The sequence below is a fragment of the Sphaerodactylus townsendi genome, linkage group LG03 (genome assembly GCF_021028975.2).
Source record: "Sphaerodactylus townsendi isolate TG3544 linkage group LG03, MPM_Stown_v2.3, whole genome shotgun sequence".
NCBI lineage: Eukaryota > Metazoa > Chordata > Lepidosauria > Squamata > Sphaerodactylidae > Sphaerodactylus > Sphaerodactylus townsendi.
In genome coordinates, this window is record NC_059427.1 from 122,974,000 (window position 1) to 122,993,309 (window position 19,310).

General features: G+C 42.2%; 1 protein-coding gene across 7 annotated transcripts; it reads left to right on the forward strand.

Annotated features, from left to right (window-relative positions):
- The first annotated feature begins 602 nt into the window (after positions 1-602).
- On the forward strand, positions 603-16,766 carry RSAD1 (radical S-adenosyl methionine domain containing 1). 7 transcript variants are annotated; one of them, XM_048491520.1, is made up of 10 exons: positions 603-875; positions 6,031-6,164; positions 6,657-6,861; positions 8,073-8,438; positions 9,307-9,370; positions 9,812-9,959; positions 11,537-11,591; positions 11,878-11,981; positions 12,077-12,188; positions 12,470-16,766. In XM_048491520.1, the coding sequence occupies exons 1-10, from the start codon at positions 747-749 to the stop codon at positions 12,470-12,472; spliced, it is 1,320 nt and encodes a 439-aa protein (XP_048347477.1). In that variant the 5' UTR covers positions 603-746; the 3' UTR covers positions 12,473-16,766. The 7 variants fall into 7 exon arrangements, 6 of the variants coding, with proteins under 6 accessions (XP_048347477.1, XP_048347476.1, XP_048347481.1 ...); XR_007244066.1 differs by having other exon boundaries at positions 605-875; positions 12,077-14,972; positions 15,158-16,766; XM_048491524.1 differs by adding an exon at positions 2,069-2,203 and having other exon boundaries at positions 745-875; positions 12,077-16,766.
- Positions 16,767-19,310: the final 2,544 nt, after the last annotated feature.

The window sequence follows — 19,310 nt, forward strand, 5'->3', positions numbered from 1 at the left end:
ATTGCATTGCACAGGACTTTTTAAAAAAGCAGCCAGCTCTGGCTCCCAGACAAGATAAAAATCTGATAAGGATTTTTTTATCCTTTGGGACCCACCGTGCCCCCCTCCTCCTCGTTAGGATGATTTTTAAGTACGGTTTTTGCGGGATTCTGTTTTTATGTATTAATCGCTGTTTTAAACTAGTATTTTAAAGTTTATGGGGCTTAATCCATCAGCTCATTCTGTTTTAGTGTAATGTTAGGTATTATTTTTTGGTTGTAGTTTACACACCCCTCTTGTTACTTGTATTTTATGATTATGTTGTACACCGCCCAGAGCCCTTTGGGGATGGGGCAGTATACCGAAATTGAACAAATAAATAAATAATGTCAGAAAGCCCTTCTAGTTAGTGCTTAATGTATCTATGGTCAGTGATCCCCAGTGATTCCAGCCGTGAAAGCCTTCGACAATACGTATCTATGGTCAGCTTTTCAGATAGACTATTTCCCACAGGGACACTCAATTGATGCGTAGCAACTGGTTTTAAAGGAAATCAAAAGGTTCCTTAAATGCATTATGTTACTATATAGTCCGCACATTGTCAGACTGCATATTCCCTCTGAAAACTGAGGCTGAGCCGCTGATTCCATCCAACATGCCGGCCGCGAAGAGGAGTGTGGGCCCGTTCTTCCCGCCCCTTTCATAGCCAGGGGCGGACCTTGGCCTCCACCAGAATCGCCGAACAAGCCTCACTCAGCACCAGCAGAATGAGCGCCCTGCACAAACTGCGCGCCAGGATCCCAGCGGGGCTGCGCGGACTCCGACCTGCTGCAACCCGCCGCCTGACCCGAGCCCACACCCTGGCGCCGGAAAAGCAAGCCGCTCTCTACGTCCACGTGAGTCCCTGCACGTTTGGTGAAGAAACAGCATCGTGGAAACGTCGCTTGTTTCGTTTTGCGCATGCGCCCTGCGAACTCTTGCGCAGGCTCTTTGAGGCCCGTCGTGCAATTCAACGGTTGGGACAGGACGCACCTCCATGTTTACCCGGAAGTAAAACCTCCGAGGCGCGGGGCTTCAGTCTTGACTCCTGAGAGAAAGTCTAGTATCTCAGTGGTTAATAAATTATGAAAGCTAACTTTGGCGTCTGGGACATTTAAGTTGTAATTCCTTTCTCTGCTGCGTGCCCCGACCCCAAACTAGGCGAGACCGGTCAGGAGGCTACCGCGGAACTTTCTAGAACGTTGAACGAAACTTTTCCACGCTTTGCGCATGTGCCAGGAGGTGGAGTGAGCTTTCTGCACGGCCTTGGGAAGGGGGTGAATTCCTTGCGAGTGTAGGGACGGTGCGGGTTGTCAGCTGGCTGGTCCGCTTGACAAGCCCTCTCAAAGGGCCAGATTCGGCCCGGGCCGTACGTTTTACACCCGTATTCTTGAGACTGGAGGGAAGACCCCCATGGGCTAAGAGACTGAATAAAGAATTGGCTTGAATTGCCAGTATTTTCTATAGAAAGTGAAAAAGAACTAGTTCTTAGTCCTACAGTCGTTTGGTAGAAAAGTTAGCGGTCAGAACTGTAAACATCTTAAGTGATTTATAATTTTCACAATGAGGCCTCGTCTTAAATGCGATTGATTGTCCTTGAGGGAGACCATTGGCATACTGCTGTCTTGTTTTGAGACACGCTGCTTTGTTATTTGAGGCAGCAGAGCCCTGGCATGCCTCTCCACCCCACCCAACCTTTTCAGGGAAGGAAGAAAGCACGATAGCCTTCAAAATTGTTGCTTAAACAGGGCTCTTTTTCTGGGGTCAGTCTTGTTTTTACTACTCTTTGTTCTAAAGCTGGAAAGGAGATAAAGAGCATTTAGTGTAATGAGAAGCTGTGCAGTGCCTTCAGTGCCAGCAAGGGAAATTTAGAAAAAAGGACTACAAGATGGAATTGTAGGAGCATCAGACAAGAAGTTGGTGACCCATTCTTCTGCAACTGAATCTGGAAAACATTCAATACTGCCCTAGATTGTCTACCAACAAGAGCAGACCTTCAACAGCACATCCTACCAGTGCTCCTTTTTATTTATTTGCTTTCTTTATGCAGTGCATTTGTCTCCATGGATGCCCAAAATGGCTCACATTCTTTATCTTAACAAGCCTGTGAGGTGTTAGGCTGAGTTTGTGTGAAACTGGCCTGAGGTCACACAGCAAGGGTTCGTGTTAGAGCGGGAGTTTGAATGTGAGTCTCTCAGATACTAGTCCAACACTAATCATGTATATATTCCACTGGTCTACTCTAGACTGAAAGGTTTTAGCTTTGGTATAACTTCTCAACATCTAGTGTGACCTCATTCATAAAACAAACCATTTCCCTGTCTCAGGTGGTTACTCTAATGATGATAATAGCCAAGAGTCTTTTTAAAAAATCTTTTAAAAATTATTTTATTATTTAGGAATACACATTAATTGGCAGACAATCTAACTTAAAGTGGTTCCAGTAATAACAGAATATGATCTGCCACATAAATTATAAACAATGTGCTTAACATTTGCAAGTGATAGTTACATAAGAAAAAGTGGTTTAAGATTCAAAATACCGTGCGAAATATATACATACACACACATATACATAGATAAATAATAATAAATAGGTTAATAATTTTAAGCTATGCAGATAACAATAGGATTCTATTTTTAGGGTCAGAATTGTATAGGTAATGTAATAAAGGATCCCATACTTTATAAAAAAAGGATCAAGGCATTTTTTGTGTATTAAAGTTGTCAGTTTGTCGACTGTTCTGTAATCTTGAACTTTTAACAACCATTCATCATAAGATGACAATTCTTGTGTTTTGTGTCTTTGTAATATAGCATCATTAAAGTCCCAGATCGATAGAAGGTATAGGTCAGGTCGTTTCTCAAACTTGTAATATGATTTCTATGATGTTGTGTATTCTGTCCGAAAATTGTGTAATTTTAGAACAAGTCCACTAACAGTGGAAGAAGGTGCCATCTCTTTCCGCACACTTCCAACAGAGAGGCGAACAATGTTGGTACATTTGGGATAATCGTGAAGGAGTTAGATACCACCTGTAAAACATTTTCACGTTATTTTCTTTGTTATCAGTGGAAAGTCAATTTGATGTTGTTTCTCCAGAGTTTTTCCCAGGTCTCCATTTGTATGGTTTTATTGAGATTCCTCGCCCAGAATATCATATTATCCTTTACTAAATTCGAGACTGTCTTAAATTCTAAAAGTAAGTTGTATATTTTCCTGATAGCCATCTTATTTGGTGATCTATATATAAGGTCCAAAGTCGTGTCTCTTTCTAGAAATGTCCAGCGTTTTTTGTCTTTTTGGAGATATGTTTCTAGATGATAGTAAATGACCAATTGACAGGGAGAATCATTTATCAATATTTTTAATCTTGGTTTAAGTATGTAGGCATTATTTGTTTTAGTTAGAAGATCTTTGTATTGTGGCCAAGTTTGTATATTTTGATTAGATGCATATCTAATAGCCAAGAGTCTTAACATTTAGAATAGGATGTATAAGGTGCCTTCGCTCTAGGCCATAGCAGTAAAATAAAAAACAATACTATAATATATCATTGCAAACAAGTAACAAAATCACTCTAAAGTATTGTAAGTAACAAAAACCCAATTATACAGAAGGATAGCACTAATTAGTAGGATTTCTGAAGCCCATACACATTATTAATACTCTCTGCTGTTGTCATTGCCAGTGTGTTTCCTACTGTCTTAATTGATCTTCCTGCAAAGCATATTTTCCAAAAGCAAAGAACCGTTTCTGGTTTTTCTCCCCTTCAGTGGATGCTGCAGAAGACCCCAGTAGCTCCTTTGAATCTTCAGAGAGTACCTGTTCAAAAAAAAAAAAAAAAAAGCTTCCTCCATTACAAGAATGCCTTGCCTGGGGCCTTACAACATTTTGTGATTGGCTCCAGCCCCACTAGGACATTGTTGTGGTTGGTGATGCCTTACCCCATAGCAGTTGTTTTGTGGAGATGCCTGTGGCATATTTTCAAAATTCTAATGCTACTCGCCAGTGGTGGGATCCAAAAATTTTAGTAACAGGTTCCCATGGTTGTAGGATTCAAACTGTGGCGTAGCGCCAATGGGGCTGGGTGGGGCACAATGGGGGCGTGGCAGGGCATTCCTGGGGCGGGGCATTCCTGGGCGGGCTGTGGCAAGGACGCAGCCGCTGCGCCGGTCCTTGGGCGGGAAACGAATGCATGCAGGCGCAGGCTGCCACGCATGCCGGTGCACCTCCTGCTAGACTGCTTCAAGTTCTGCGCGCTACTGCTGAGAGGAGGGGCAAAAATCATGTGGCAAAATCACCAATTAGTAACCCCCTCTTGGTACACACAAATAATTAGTAACCTACTCTCGGGAACCTGTGAGAATCTGCTGGATCCCACCTCTGCTACCCACAGACAAATCAGTACCTCTGATGTGACTTTCGTGAGCCCTGTTGACGTCTGCTGCTACAGCTAGCCATTTTCCACCGTCAGTAAAAATATAAGCAATAAAGATTGTAATATTTATTAAAGTGTCAGGGTAGTTTTGTGATTTTTTATTGCTTTGAGCAATAAAAGAGAACAAAAACTAAGAGCAGCTGTTCTGACACTGCGTTCACTTGAGTAAAGTAAGAATGGGCTTAATTTCAGGCACCTTCAAAAGATTTCTTCTCCTTTCTTTGAACATACTGCAGTTGGCATTATAGTCCAGCATTTTATTCCTAATCCTGGATACTGGCCTTTCAGATTTAACTGTTTATACTCTTTTCAACTGTTCTACTCCTGGTTGTCTCTCCTGTTTTGTGAAGAGCCAAGCTCTTCATTCATAACATTAATTGGTACTCCGTGGTCATAAGGTTTTCTGTTGAAGGTGAGGAATTCCTTCTTTCAGTGCTCCCTATGCAAAACAAAAATCCTGCTCATAGAAACTAGGTCAGAGCAGAGGAATTTGGCCTAGTTTGTTTCTAAACATGTTAGTTCTCCATGTCAAGAGAGGTTTTCTTCTATATGACAGAGCTCTCAAAGATGTGAAGCCTTCTCTTCTCCACCCACTGCAGTGCATAGTATGTAATTTTACTTTGTGATATTTTGGGGCATGTAGATTAACTTAATTATCTGAGCAGCCCTAGAAAACCACTTATGCTGACCTCCTGTGAATTAGGCCTCCCTTAGAATGGCATTAAGGATACTTTGCTATTTCCCCAAATTCAAATTATCGGTCAGGACTCCTCTAAGCTTTGTACTGAGTTTATTTATAGATTGAAAATATCCTGGGGCATTGTCATAGGACATATACAAACTAGCTTGCCTCATGCAGCACTTCTGCCATCTCTCACACTTTCCCTAACGAGACTTCATTTTGTGGATCATGCCTGAACATTCTTTTCTGTTCATTAATTTGAAATGTATTACCTCATGACCTACTGACTTCTTGAAAAATAAATGGACGTGCCCTTTAACTATGTAATCTGGAGACCAAAAACATATAGGCTCATTCCGCACATGCAGAATAATGCACTTTCAAACTGCTTTCAGTGCTCTTTGAAGCTGTGCGGAATAGCAAAATCCACTTGCAAACAGTTGTGAAAGTGGTTTGAAAACGCATTATTTTGCGTGTGCGGAAGGGGCCATATAGTGAGAGATAACATATGATGTATTTGAAAGCAGTTCCTCAAGTTCAAGCCAAACTAGAGATTCAGTATTTTATTTACTTTATATCCTGCCTTTCTCCCTAGTGGGGGTCCAAAATAGTTTGTGCTGTTCTCTCTACCTTGTCAGAGTCGCCTTTACGTTATGGCTTGGGGTATATATATATAGTGTAATATGTGGTTTGCATTGTGAATGTTATTTAAAAAAAACATGCTAAGTACAACGAAATTGTGAGATGGAATAGGATATAGATTTAAATAACATTCTGCACTTTAATCTGCCTTTTGATTAGTGGAGTGTTTGTTGGCCTTTACAGCTGAATAAAAATACTAGAAGTTTTTTGCTTTTTAAATCAAATTTTCCCTCCTTGGTCTTCTAGTGGCCTTTCTGTGAAAAACGCTGCAGCTACTGCAACTTCAACAAGTACATTCCCCGCAATGTTGATGAGCTAAGAATGAGAGACTGCCTCATTCAGGAGACAAAAACATTGATTCAACTTAGCCAGGTCCAGAGGTAGGTACAACACAAAGAGATAAGGACAGTTTTATAAGTTAGGGTTAATAGTTGGGGATAAGAAAGGATGAGGGAAAAGTAGAACTATGGAGTTTTGTAACTAAGCCTTTGGCATTTACTGTGTCAGAACTTTCAGGAGTGAGGCCTACATATTTAATTCTAAAATTAAATATGAATTCATGAATACTGTAAAGATTTACAAAATATTTTCCTGAATAAGCTTTTGGTAGCCAGAGATACAACATCTGATTCCAATTTATGCTGGAATAAATGTCACAGGGCATTAAGGTGCCACTGGACTCCTGTTTAATTTTACTTTAACAGACTGGATACAGCTACCCCACTGGAATGTGGCAATTTCAATGGCATCCAATAGGAATCAGAAAAATTCATGACAAGAATTTTTTTCTCTGTGGCAAATCTGGCAGACATCCTGATGGCTCCAGATTGGTTTCCTCATGTGTCTCCCTTTCTCTTCTCTTGGCTTTGCAGAATTACTTCAGTATTTTTTGGTGGAGGAACACCAAGTATGGCCAGCCCACTCACAATTGATAATATCCTGGACACCATCTCTCAATGTGCCCATTTAGCAGAAGGAACGGAGATCACATTGGAAGCCAACCCAACTTCAGCTGAAGCTTCACGTCTTGCAGAGTTCCAGAGAGCTGGTGTCAACCGCCTTTCCATTGGCATACAAGTGAGACAACAAAAGCATTTGGTTTTACCTGTATTACTCTCTGCCAATAAAATTAAAAATTCCATGTTGAAGGAAGCCTAACTTATGCTTAACTCTTCTATGCAAATTGTAATACACTTTATTACATGGAAAAGGCCAGCATGTCATCTAGTCCCACACATTTTGTCTTGCTTCAACCACCATCTCTCAACTGCAGAATCTTAACTATACAAGTAGAAAACTGGTATATAGCATAACATACTGCTTATAGGACAAATAGAATAATTCACACACAAAAAAAGCTGATCTCATGCTGCTGGGGAAGGTAAAATTATCCTAGTCACAAATGTGGGCAGATTTTGCCATATCTAACAATTTTTTAAAATCTAACTTTGACAAGAGGGAAAGCCCTGAAACAAAGGGAGACAATAGTGTAGCAGATTGTGTTTATCTTTCTGAATCCCTGACTTCTCTGTCTTCACCCACTGTTGCTCCTGAATCCTAAAGCAGATACTACTCACACTTTCCTTTCAAGCTATGGGGAATAGAAAATTGTTGATACAATAGAAAAATAACTGCACTTGGTCTTGCCTTCTCTTTTACACAGACACAGTTTATTCTTATATTCACTGAGTGTTATCATACCTTAGGGTTTGCTTAATGGATGATATGATGCAGAGAAGCATGTCAGTTCAGGGTGCTGGTTCTGACATATAAATCCCTATGCAGCCTAGGACCTGGGCATTTCAGAGATTATCTGCACCCATATGGTGCTTTGTAGACCCGGTCTTCATTGTCACAGGTTTTACTTTGTAACCCCCACCCTTCAAAAGTGTGGTAGCCCATGAAGGATAGGGCAGTTTCAGTTGTCATCCCCATTCCTCTGTGCATGGTGTCAACTGTAACTGGATGCGTGGATGTAGCTATTCCATAGACACGTGTGTGTTAAGTGTCACTAAGTCGCTTCTGACTCATGGCAACCCTATGAACCCAGTGTCCTTCAAAATGTCCTACTGTTAACAGCCTTGCTTAGGTCTCGCAAACTAAGGGGCCATAGCTTCCTTTATAGAGTCAATACATCTCATCTGGATCTTCCTTTTGTTCCTGCTGCCTTCAACCTCTCCTAGCAATTCTATAGATAATCTCACCAATTTATGTCTTTTCCCAAGACTCTTACTTTCATCTTTGCCTTAAAAGGGAGCCATACATTCTCTCTTTTTCCTCCCACACAGTCCCTTAATGATGCAGACCTGAAGCTCCTTGGAAGGAACCACACAGCGGCTGACGCCTTGAGAACCTTAGAAGAAGCTAAGAGACTCTTTCCTGGCCATACATCTGTTGACCTCATATTTGGTCTCCCGGGACAGACAGTTACATCATGGGTCCAGAGTTTGCAGAGATTGCTCTCCATGTGTGATGATCATGTCTCTCTCTACCAGCTGACCCTGGAAAGGGGTACCTCTCTTTTCAAACAGGTCTACCAGGGATACCTGCCCATGCCAGATGGAGATGTAGTAGCAGAGATGTATGAGTGTGCACAACACATTCTACAGGATACAGGTTTTCGTCAGTATGAGGTCTCAAATTTTGCTAGAAATGTAAGTCTTTTCCTGTTCTATGTAGCCTAAAGTAACAGGAATAACGTAAAGCAATTAAGTAGTTCATTATGCTAAAATGAAGGGTGGAGGTGTGTGTGTGTGTAAAGCATGGCTTTCCCAGAGTGGTGCCCACCAAATGTTTTTCAAAAGTGGATGGGTCAGACAGGGCACTTGCCCAGCAGGGCCAAGGAAGATCAGCACAGATTAAAATAATGTTTTGGTAGTAGCTGCCACCACAATGCTGGTTTTATTCTCTCTCACTAAATTATTCTTTCTAAATATTTTAAATTACCCCTCTTCTTGCCTGTATGTGCGGGCCTCTGCCTTCTGTGACAGCTATTTGTGGTTGCATCCATCACCCTACGTCAAAGTTCCCAAGCCCCCACAAGCTCAAAAATACTGGAGACCCCTGTTATAAACAATATTGTTTTAATACACTGGAACCATAAGAGTACCCTGTTAGCATGAAGTGAGCATGTTTGATGGCGGCATAACTGGTAGCAGAAGACAGGGTGAGTAAGGAGACAAGCAGCGCCAGGTTCTCTGGCCCCTTCCGCACACGCAGAATAATGTGTTTTCAAACCACTTTCACAACTGTTTGCAAGTGGATTTTGCTATTCCGCACAGCTTCAAAGAGCACTGAAAGCAGTTTGAAAGTGCATTATTCTGCATGTGCGGAATGAGTCTCTGAGAATGAGTGAGAATACTTCTTCCAGAAAAAGGAAGGTTTAGCTATAAATAATTTTGGACCAAGTGAGTTTCTCTGTGACCTTAGGAATCAGTCACTGAAAGCTGTTCAGAATCTGATAACACGGGCATTCAGAATAGTCTCTTCAAGGCTTATGTTCTTATGTTTTTTCCCCTCCAGGGAGCACTTAGTGCCCATAACCTGTCCTACTGGCAAGGCAATCAATATATTGGGATCGGACCAGGTAAGTATGCATGGGGAAATGTATTGTCAGAACATCTTCCTAGGTTGGGTTCCCTGGAGTACTTTGCAGACAAACAAGAGGAGTTTGGGAAGGATGTTGCCAGTAATCTCTTAGCAATTAACTACTTCTGGTTACCCCTACAATGATTGCTGTTCATTGTATTGTCGAAGGCTTTCACGGCTAGAATCACTTGGGTGCCGTGTGGTTTCAGGGCTGTATGGCCGTGTTCTAGCAGCATTCTCTCCTGACGTTTTGCCTGCATCTGTGGCTCTCTGTAGATCCTCTGAAGATGCCAGCCACAGATGCAAGCGAAACGTCAGGAGAGAATGCTGCTAGAACACGGCCATACAGCCCGGAAACCACACGGCACCCAATTTCTGTTCATGCCCATTTTATGTAGAGATCAGGAATAAATCACAGTGTTTGCTGCCTCTGTCCTAGGAGCCCATGGTAGGTTTGTGCTATCAGGAGATGGCAAGAGGCATCGAGAAGCCAGAATACAGACCCTGGAGCCAGATATATGGATGAAGGAGGTCCTGGCCTTTGGGCATGGAACCCGGAAGCGGACTGCGTTGAGTGAACTGGACAGGTAAGTATAACAGGGAAATGCTTCAAGGTTGGGTTTCTTCTGTATTTTCCATATACTTTCATGGTATTTTTGAAACCTAGTAGGTTAGTGGATAACCTGGGAAAATGTTCACCTCAGATTTTGTCTTTGCTATAAACTTAGTTGTTGCCTCAGACTTGTCATAACTGCTGAGTCACAACCTCTCATCTGATATATGGGTTTAAATTATGATACCAATGGGCACTGTTTTGCAGAGGTTTCGGTCCTGCTCGATCAGTAGGTTTTAGAGTGTGGTGCTGGGGAACTGCTATTGGCCCCTTGGCCTCAGTTCTGCAAGTTCCATTTTGCCCTTCGTACATTTTGTAGTATCTACATGAATATGCTTGGAGAGGTCATCCAGAGATTTGGGTTGAGCCGTCACAGATATGCAGATACCACTCAGCTCTGCTTCATGTTTTCAGCAGATCCCAGGGAAGCTGTGGAATTGTGAATAGGTGTTGACAGACAGTTTTGGGGTGCAGGAGGGCTAACTGGAAGTCAATCTCATCTAAACAGAGATGCTACTAGTATGGGGGTGGTTTGGCTTAGGAATTGTTTTTTCCATGTTCTGAAAAGAACAGGTGCTGCTCAGCCTGGGCCTCCCATTGGATAAACAGGTGATAGTGGTGGTCAGGAGTGGATCATAGGGACCATATCACTCCAGTTTTGTTCGATCTACACTGACTCCCAGTGTGCTTCCAGACCCAGTTTAATGGTGCTTGTATTGACTGTTAAAGCCCTGTTCAGCTTGGGTCAGCATACCTTAAGGGTGGCCTATGTCTATGTTCATATGAACCTGTTTGACCATTCTAATCATCTTCAAGGCCCTGCTTCATGGGCCCCCACCATCTGAAGTTAGCTAGAACTGGTCTTCTTGGTCATGGCACAACACTGCAAAACTTCCTCCTCAGATTCTTCTGTGTGCTTCTATAGTTGCCCTTTGCTGGCCTTTTTGGTTTTGCATTCTCTCACTACTGTTATTAACCCTGTTCCCTATTTGTGTGTTTGTATGTATTTATTTTTTACTTAATTGTTTTGTATATAAAATATTTGTATTTTAAATGTTGCCTAATCTGGAGAACCAGGTTTGATTTCCCCACTCCTCTACATGAAACCTGCTGGGTGATTTTGGATTAGTCATATTATCTCAGAACTCTCTTCCACCTACTTCACAAGGTGTCTGTTGTGGGGGAAGGGGGAGCGATTGTAAGACACCTTGAGACTCCTTTCGGTAGAGAAAAGCTGGGTATAAAAACCAACTCTTCCCTGTCTTCTTTGTCTTCAGTATTCACCACTTTTGGAACCCTGAGTTGGGTTGAATGGTAGTACATAAATGTTTTAAGTAAATAATACCAACCTACCTTGCAAGATTAGCTGTTGTAATGAAAAAATGTATGTGGAATTCTTATTGTGAAATCTCATTAATGCATTTTTCCTGTCAAAGGAAGCCACTTGGGATAATTTGATGAAAATGTATACAGCCAAATTAAAAAAAACACCCTGATCTCAAATTATGGGAGAGTTCTATGACCTTTAATTGTGTTGTGTTGTCTTTACAGATTAGAAGAGGTTCTGGTACTTGGACTCCGCATGGATGTAGGAATTTCACATCAGGTAAGATTCTAGTATGTAGGATCCCCGTATTATTCCCTCCCTGCAACTCAGAATTAAATGCAGTGTTCAGCTACTGCTACTGAAAATAGCAGCCCTGTGTCATACCCTATCCCCCATTCCCTGCAATGTTTAGTCAGGCTAATCACTGTTGTTTCTGTACCTAAATAACAGTCAGTTTTGTGCAATGGAGAAATAAAATGGGTAATTCTGAGTAAACAACCCCAGACTGCTAGAAATTCTCAAAATACCAAGAGGCAGTAATGACAACAGGATTTTCTGCTTACAGCACTGGCTTCAAATTGCCCCCACTTTCAGTCTGTGGAAGGTGTTTGGGGAATCAGATGAAGTAAAAGAGTTGCAGGAGCAAGGCTTGCTCCTTCTAGACGACAGGTAAGGGGCACCCACCCATTGCCCTTGGGAAAGAATAGTGATTGTTCCTTGAGCAAGACTAATCCATGTCATTTGGGGTGGGGTGGTTTCTGCAGGGGCCTCAGGTGCTCTCGGAAAGGGCTGGCTGTGCTGGATACTCTGCTTCTGACACTTCTGAGCCAACTTGAGCAAGCTTGGGCAGAAAAAGAAGAAACATCAAGTGGGACCTGAAGCCTATATGTAGTTTTCATCAAACTGTGGAAAAAGGGAAAGAGACCACCCTGAGCTGGAGGCTGAAGAATTGTGTGCTATCTTGACAGTTTTTCAAGTGCAACACTAAATTTGGAGAAATGTGCCGGTTATTAAATGAAGTTGGTGCTTGCGTATCACTGGATGTAGAATTTGGAGAACGTTTGCCTCTGTACCAAGGTGCAAGATAGTTTGGTTCTGAGGCCATTGTGTCTTGGGCAGAAAATAAATGAAGCATGAAATATGTTTGAGCTACATAATGAATAGATTAAATGTGAACTGTTTTTTCATTAACAAGTATTCTGCTTTATGACTGCATAATAAACAAGTATTTTTTGTGGAAGGAAATTACCATGAAAATAACAAAAGATTTGAACACTGTCTCCACAGGGCAGCTTCCCATGCTCATGGGTTAGTGGCGTGGAGCACAAATGGGAAGGTGAATGTGCCTTTTCTCAGTGACCCCCTGCCCAAAAGCAGGAAGCCAGCAGTGCTCCTTTGAGAGTAGTTTGCTGTTCATCATCCTACTATGTACCTGAATCAACCTCTAACAGCCCAGTCAGAGGGGTGGGGGGAGTAGAGCAGTGGCCACGAACAACAATGTGGTGCTGCCAACAAAGGGGCAATTGGCAGTGTGGGTGCTGGGGGAGAAGGAGGAACTCCTTTCTCTCTGGGAAGTCCATAGCAGCATATGACTTACAGCGTCCTTTTTGGTGCCATAGGTCTGTGCTGCTGAATGGCAGCTGGGGTGGAGTGGGATGTTCCTGGGCTGAAACTGCATTGGGAGCCAATTAAAGTCAGCTCTACCCCTGGGAATGCCCCCAGTCATGCCAGCACGGGCTCCTGTGGCAGAAGGGTGCCAGCATGCATGGCTGCTTCTGGTTTTGGGTGCCACACAGTTGTGCAGTGCCTTGTCTCCGGCATAATAACCCCTCTACTGCCATATTTGTCCCTTATACTGGCGGAGTGGGCATCCATGTTGGCAAAACCCCATGCCACTTCCAAAGCTCCATTTGCCCTTCCATTTTGGATTGCACTGTTTGTTCCTTGTTGCAACCATGGGTTTTATCTTCAAATTCTATATTCCTGTTCCATTCTGCCTTCTACAACACACTGATTTTGAACTGGATCAAGCCTATTTCCTGGGCTTCCTCTGTTTATCAGCTATCATCACCTAATCCTTAACCTGCATCTTATAATAGCTTTTTCTCCACCTCATCTGTTAATTGGTTTAGGTTTGCTTTTGACTATGATTGACACTGCATGCATGCTTGTTAATTGCTGATGTCAGATCTGATTTTCTGGCTTTTCACTACTTGACCCGTTGTCTGCATCCTGATCACTAGGTCATAGAATGATGTATCATTAAGTCATGTTGGATAGCATCTTTCTGAAAGCTGGCACAGATTCCACACTATTGGAAAGCCTGTAGGAGGAATAGGAACCTTCTGGCTTAGTAAAGGGATGTTACTGTAACAACCAAGGGTACGCAATTAGAATGTTATTAATCAAGATTCAACAAGATTCAACAGAAAATGCTCCAAATCTGAACAGAATTATTTCTGATATTCAGGAGCAGTTGGAAACCTTCCATTCTGACAGTCATTCTGATGCTTTATCTGACTGGTTTATTTTTCTTGAGAAGCAGGTTAGGCAGCAAAGAGGAAAAAGTGATTCAGCAGATATGAGCCAGGCAGGGATGCTGATCAGAAAGTGGCTATTCCTAAATAGAATTGGCACAAAGTTGAACTGCTGTGTCCAGAAATGCCAACCATTGTACCATCCCACAAGCTTTGGAAGACTGATTCTATATATGACCAGGTTCTGTTTCTGTGTGAGCTATTCATACTTTGGGGCTGCACCTTTGAGCTTTTCTTGCACATACTCGTTGACAGAACAAATGGGAAAGGATGTAAATCCCCCCAATCTCTATGGTAATGTGTGTTTGTGGGGAAATAAAATAGATGCAATTGACTATTCACTGACACATAGACTTGGCAACTGCTACAAATAGTGGAAGAAGGGAAGAGCAAGGGCTACTACAGCGTATTCCTCCAGGATAACAGCCAATCTGCCTGCCTGCCCTGCAGGAGACAAAGGCTTGGTTTGCATGTGCAGGCAAGCTAGGTGAGGATAATTTAATAAACATCCATGGGAAGGCAAAGGCAGAAGTTGGAAGCACATTTTGTCGTGACCAGTGGAAAGTCAGCTGGGTGCAATAATAAATATGGAAGAAATAGAATACAGAAACATAAGGTGTGCAGCAACATTTTGTTTCCTTCACCCACACAACTGTTTGAAGAATAAAATCCCTCTTCACCCTTCCTCATTGAAGATCCTGAGAAACAAGGGAAAAGCTCATATACTACACCTTACAGTGATTGATGATCAAGTGAGAATTTTAATAGCTCATAGAATAACAATTCCTTGGGATTCTGGAGAGAGTATCTTTTGGATAGGGGGTAAAGTCTTTGAGAGTTGGGTGTGGAAGGGAAGATGAACCCCAAAATTGTGTCTCCCATGGAATCCAATGGAAACTATTATTATATTAACTTCCTGGTTGTCGTTATTTTGGTTGGCAGTCAAATGAATAACATATATTAGGTTTAAAATATACTCTTTTTATTTATTTGAAATATTTATACTATGTCTTTCCATTCAAACATCTACAGGACTACTTACTACATACAAATATCAATTCAATGATGTAGAGACAGGAATTGTTCTTGCTTGTGGAATTCTCTTTGCCTTGAGGCTTTACAGGTACTTATATTGTTTTCTTTTAGGTGCCAGATCAAAATATTCCTCTTTATCCAGGCTTTTAATTAAACCCTGTTTACCTTTGAAAGTGTATTTTAAGATGTATGCATCTGTTTTTATAGTTTATGTTTTTATGCTAGGCTGGGTTTTTCTAATGGTTTGTTTTTATTACTTTTTTAATTTTGTAGGCTGCCTAGGATACGTTTCTGGAGAGGTGGTATAAAAGTTTTCTACCTAAATAAATAAGAGTGCTTTATAGTAGCCCAACTTGCATGTAATCGGAGTGGGTAACTGGCCAAATCATGCCTCTCCAGGGATGGCTGGAACTGGAAAACCAAACAAAGCTGGGAAACATCAAAAGAAGATGAGATAAAATGACAACTGAATTTTTTAATTAAAATTGATCAGAAAAAAAATAGGGGGAAATATAAAAACTGTAATATGGTATGAGAAGAAGAGAATGTTCTAAAGGCACGATTTTAAACTTCTTTCTGCAAAGCTGAAAATTACTGCAGGTTTGCAGAAACATGTATCCTCCCCTGGGTGGCCTTTTGAAGATTTTTTTTTCAAAATCCACATGGGAGGGCCACCCATCACCATTAAATACATGATAAATTAATAACTTGTATTTTGCCCAGAAACAAACTGGCAGCTAATTAAGATTTAAAAAATCTTAATTGGTGAGATCTTGGTAATGTACTCTCAGCAGCCTAGCCACTGTGTTTTGAACCATGTGAAACTTCCTGTCTTCATGTGCAGCCCCAAACAGAGTGCACTGTATCACAATCTGACTGACTGTAACTGCAATTGCAGTACTGATAACTGACCCAGATCACACTTCTGATGGAAGGGCTACAATTGGCAAACCACAGAAAGCTGGTTAAAAAAGCACTTATTGTTACAGGTGAGATATTCTCCTCTCTTTATAGACCTGGATTGGAAAGGATTGATCATCATCTCTGTGAACCTGCTCCTTATAACAGTTCAAATATCTCAACTGTGAACATATTGACAAATAGCACTAGAGTTATATCTGGAACATAGTTCAATTTCTTGGCTCATTATTGCCTCAAGACACCTACTCTACAGAAGAGCTGGGCGTTATTCACAAACTAATGACACCTCAGCCCAATTAGTTGTTTCCTGTAGATAATAAGAACTCTGTGGAACCCCATATTTCAGATGCCATGGGCATCTCCATACCATCTTCTGGAACCAGTGCACAGAAATGGAACCATTAGAGTGCAATATTTCTGATACCTATCTTAGCTAACAATTCAGAAGGAACCCATGGTTGATTGCACTCCTTTTGACTCTCTCATATTGAAGGTCATCAGAGTGGTTTTTGCCATCTTTGAGAAGCTGTGGCAAATTTTCCATGGTAACAATAGCCATGCTAGGCTATTACAGCAAAAAGAAAGAAGAGTCTTGTAGCACCAAGACTAACTTTTACTCTAGTACAAAATTTCACTAACTATGGTTTTTGTCTTTAAACTGATATAACACTAGTTTTTTGTTAATTCAGCGACTCTTGGTATGGAAATACTATGTATTGAACTTTGAAACAACTTGTAATATGTTTGAAGCATTCACTCCAGGCAGCTACCAAATAAACCCCATCCAGAGTGGGTGGATGCGGGAGCTTTTAGACTGTGTTGGGCTTTTAGAATGGGGTTTTTATTGTAATTTTACTGTTGTTGGATTTTTGTTGTTGTGATTTTACTGTTGTATTGTTTTTATTGTAACTCACCCAAAGACTGTTGTAAAGAGCACGGAATAAATGTAAATAAATAGAAATAGCACTTATGTAAATCTGCTAATGGGAACCGGTTAACTAGGCCTGAGAGGGTAGTTAATGCCTCAAGAGAGGGGATGATCTCCCCAGACTTGAAACAGGCTGTGGTGTATCCTCTACTAAAGAAGAAGATAAGAGTTTGGCTTTATTAACTCCCCTTTCTCTCTTTCTCTCCCTTTCTCTCCCCTTTGGTTAAGGAGACTCAAAGGGGCTTTCAATCTCCTTTCCCCCCCCCCCCCCCAAACAGACACCTTGTGAGGTAGGTGGAACTGAGAGGTCCAAAGAACAGTAACTAGCCCAAGGTTACCCAGCTGGCATGCATTGGAGTACACTAGCTAATCTTGTTCACCAGATAAGCCTCTACACCAGGGGTAGGGAACCTGCGGCTCTCCAGATGTTCAGGAACTACAATTCCCATCAGCTCCTTCCAGCATGGCCAATTGGCCATGCTGACAGGGGCTGATGGGAATTGTAGTTCCTGAACATCTGGAGAGCCGCAGGTTCCCTACCCCTGCTCTACACTCAAGTGGCAGAGCGGGGAATCAACCCGGTTCTCCAGATTAGAGTGCACCTGCTCCTAACCACTACACCACCCCGAACCCAGGAGATTTCAATGATTATCGATCAGACTCAGATATTTAATTCTTGAGCAAAGTGACTGAACAGGTGGTGGCTGGATGACTTTAAGCATTTCCTAATGAATCAGGTTTTTGGATCCTTGTTCTATGCCTCATTATGAGACTGAAACAGTCTTGGTTGCGCTGGTGACTGGGAGATGAACAAAGTGGGACTGTTGATTCCCCTGGACCTTTGAGCAGCTTTCAGTACCATGATCATGTCATTCCTCCGGACCACCTTTCCAGCTTGGGACTGGGAGGCACTAGTTTGTAATGGTTCTAGTCCTGCTTGGAGGGTAGGTTTCAGAAGAAGGTGCTTTGGAACTGCGGCTGAGTCTCTTGACCTTTGACTTCTGGTGTCCCACAAGGCTCCAATCTGATTTTCAACATCTACATGAAACTGTTGGGTAAAGTAATTTGGGGATTTGGGCTGAGTTGTCACCAACATGCAGATGACACTCAGCATTATGTCACGTTTCTAAATGATCCCAGAGAGTGTGTAGAAACCCTGCACCTGGTGCCTGGAGGCACTTTTGGAGTGGATGTGGGTTAAGAAACTGAAGTTTAAGCTTGAGAAAATGAAGTGCTACTGGTGAACAGAAGGTCTGACCCTGGACTTAACGTTTCACCTGTTCTGGATGGGGGTAGTGCTACTCTTGAAGGAATAGGTCCATAGTTTAGAGGTACTCTTGAACCCAGACCTAGTCTTAGATATGCAGGTGATGGCTGTGGTCAGGAGTGTCTTTTACCAACTTTTGACTGGTTAGCCAGCTGTGGCATTTCTGGGGCAAAAAACTGTCAACTGTGGCACATGCTCATTACAGCGTGGGTTGACAACTGCAATACACTCTACATGGGGCTACCTTTGAAAAGTGTTCAGAAGCTTCAGTTGAGGCAGAATATTGTAGACAGGATGTTTACTCGAGTGGCGTTGTAGTGCATATATCCCTCCAGTCTTGGTCATCTACACAAGGTCCCATTCTAGTTCCAGGTTCAATTTCAAGTGGTATTATTGACCTTTAAAGCCCTGCCTTGGGACCAGCATACCTGGAGTGACTGCCTTACTAATCTACCTTCTGAAACTCAGCTTTGGGTGCCTCAGATGGGACAACTTGGTCATGGCACCAAAACTCTGCAACTTTCTTTAGAGAGACTTGCCTGTCCCCCTTCCACTGCTGACTTCCACCAACAGGTGCAAGATTTTTTCCCTCCTTCCTGCTTTGTTTCAATAGTTGTTTTAATGTATGTGTATCATATATATTTGTTTTAATGATTTAACGATCAGTTTTTGTTTGCTTTTAATAGCTTTAAAGATGTGCTTTTGTTATGTTGTTTAAACCTGTTAGCCACCTTTGTGCAGGGGTGGAGCGAGGGGGAACTGCGCCTGGGGCATGTGCGCATCCTGCACCCCTGCTGCTGCTGCACCCACCCCACCTTGGAATACCCCCTGCACCCCCCAGCCAAGCCCCTGCACTGGGGCGCACCCAGGGTGTCGCCCTCCTTGCCCCATGGGTGCTACACCACTACCTTTGTGGGCCTGATGAGAGCAAAAAGGTGGGGAATTTTTTTGTAAATAACTAAAATATCCTGTGCAGCAACCAAGACCTGATATGTAACTTCTTGAAAGGCCCCCCAATACCCTAATTTAAATAGCAAAACATAAAGAGGACTATCAGTTATAAAAAAGGAGGACATGTTCTGTGGAGTGGAAAGAGCACCAGCATGATCTAACTTGTATTTCACCTATCTGCCTGCTCCTATCTACCCTCACCTGCATAAAGGGAATAGAGAGGGAAATAGAGTATTATATGACCTCTGTAATGGCATAGAAGGGACATGAAAGATATCCTTATATTCTGTAGAGCTTACCTTTGGTTAACAGGACCTGTTGAAAACCCACACATAACAGGCTAAACATGCCTCTTTGTG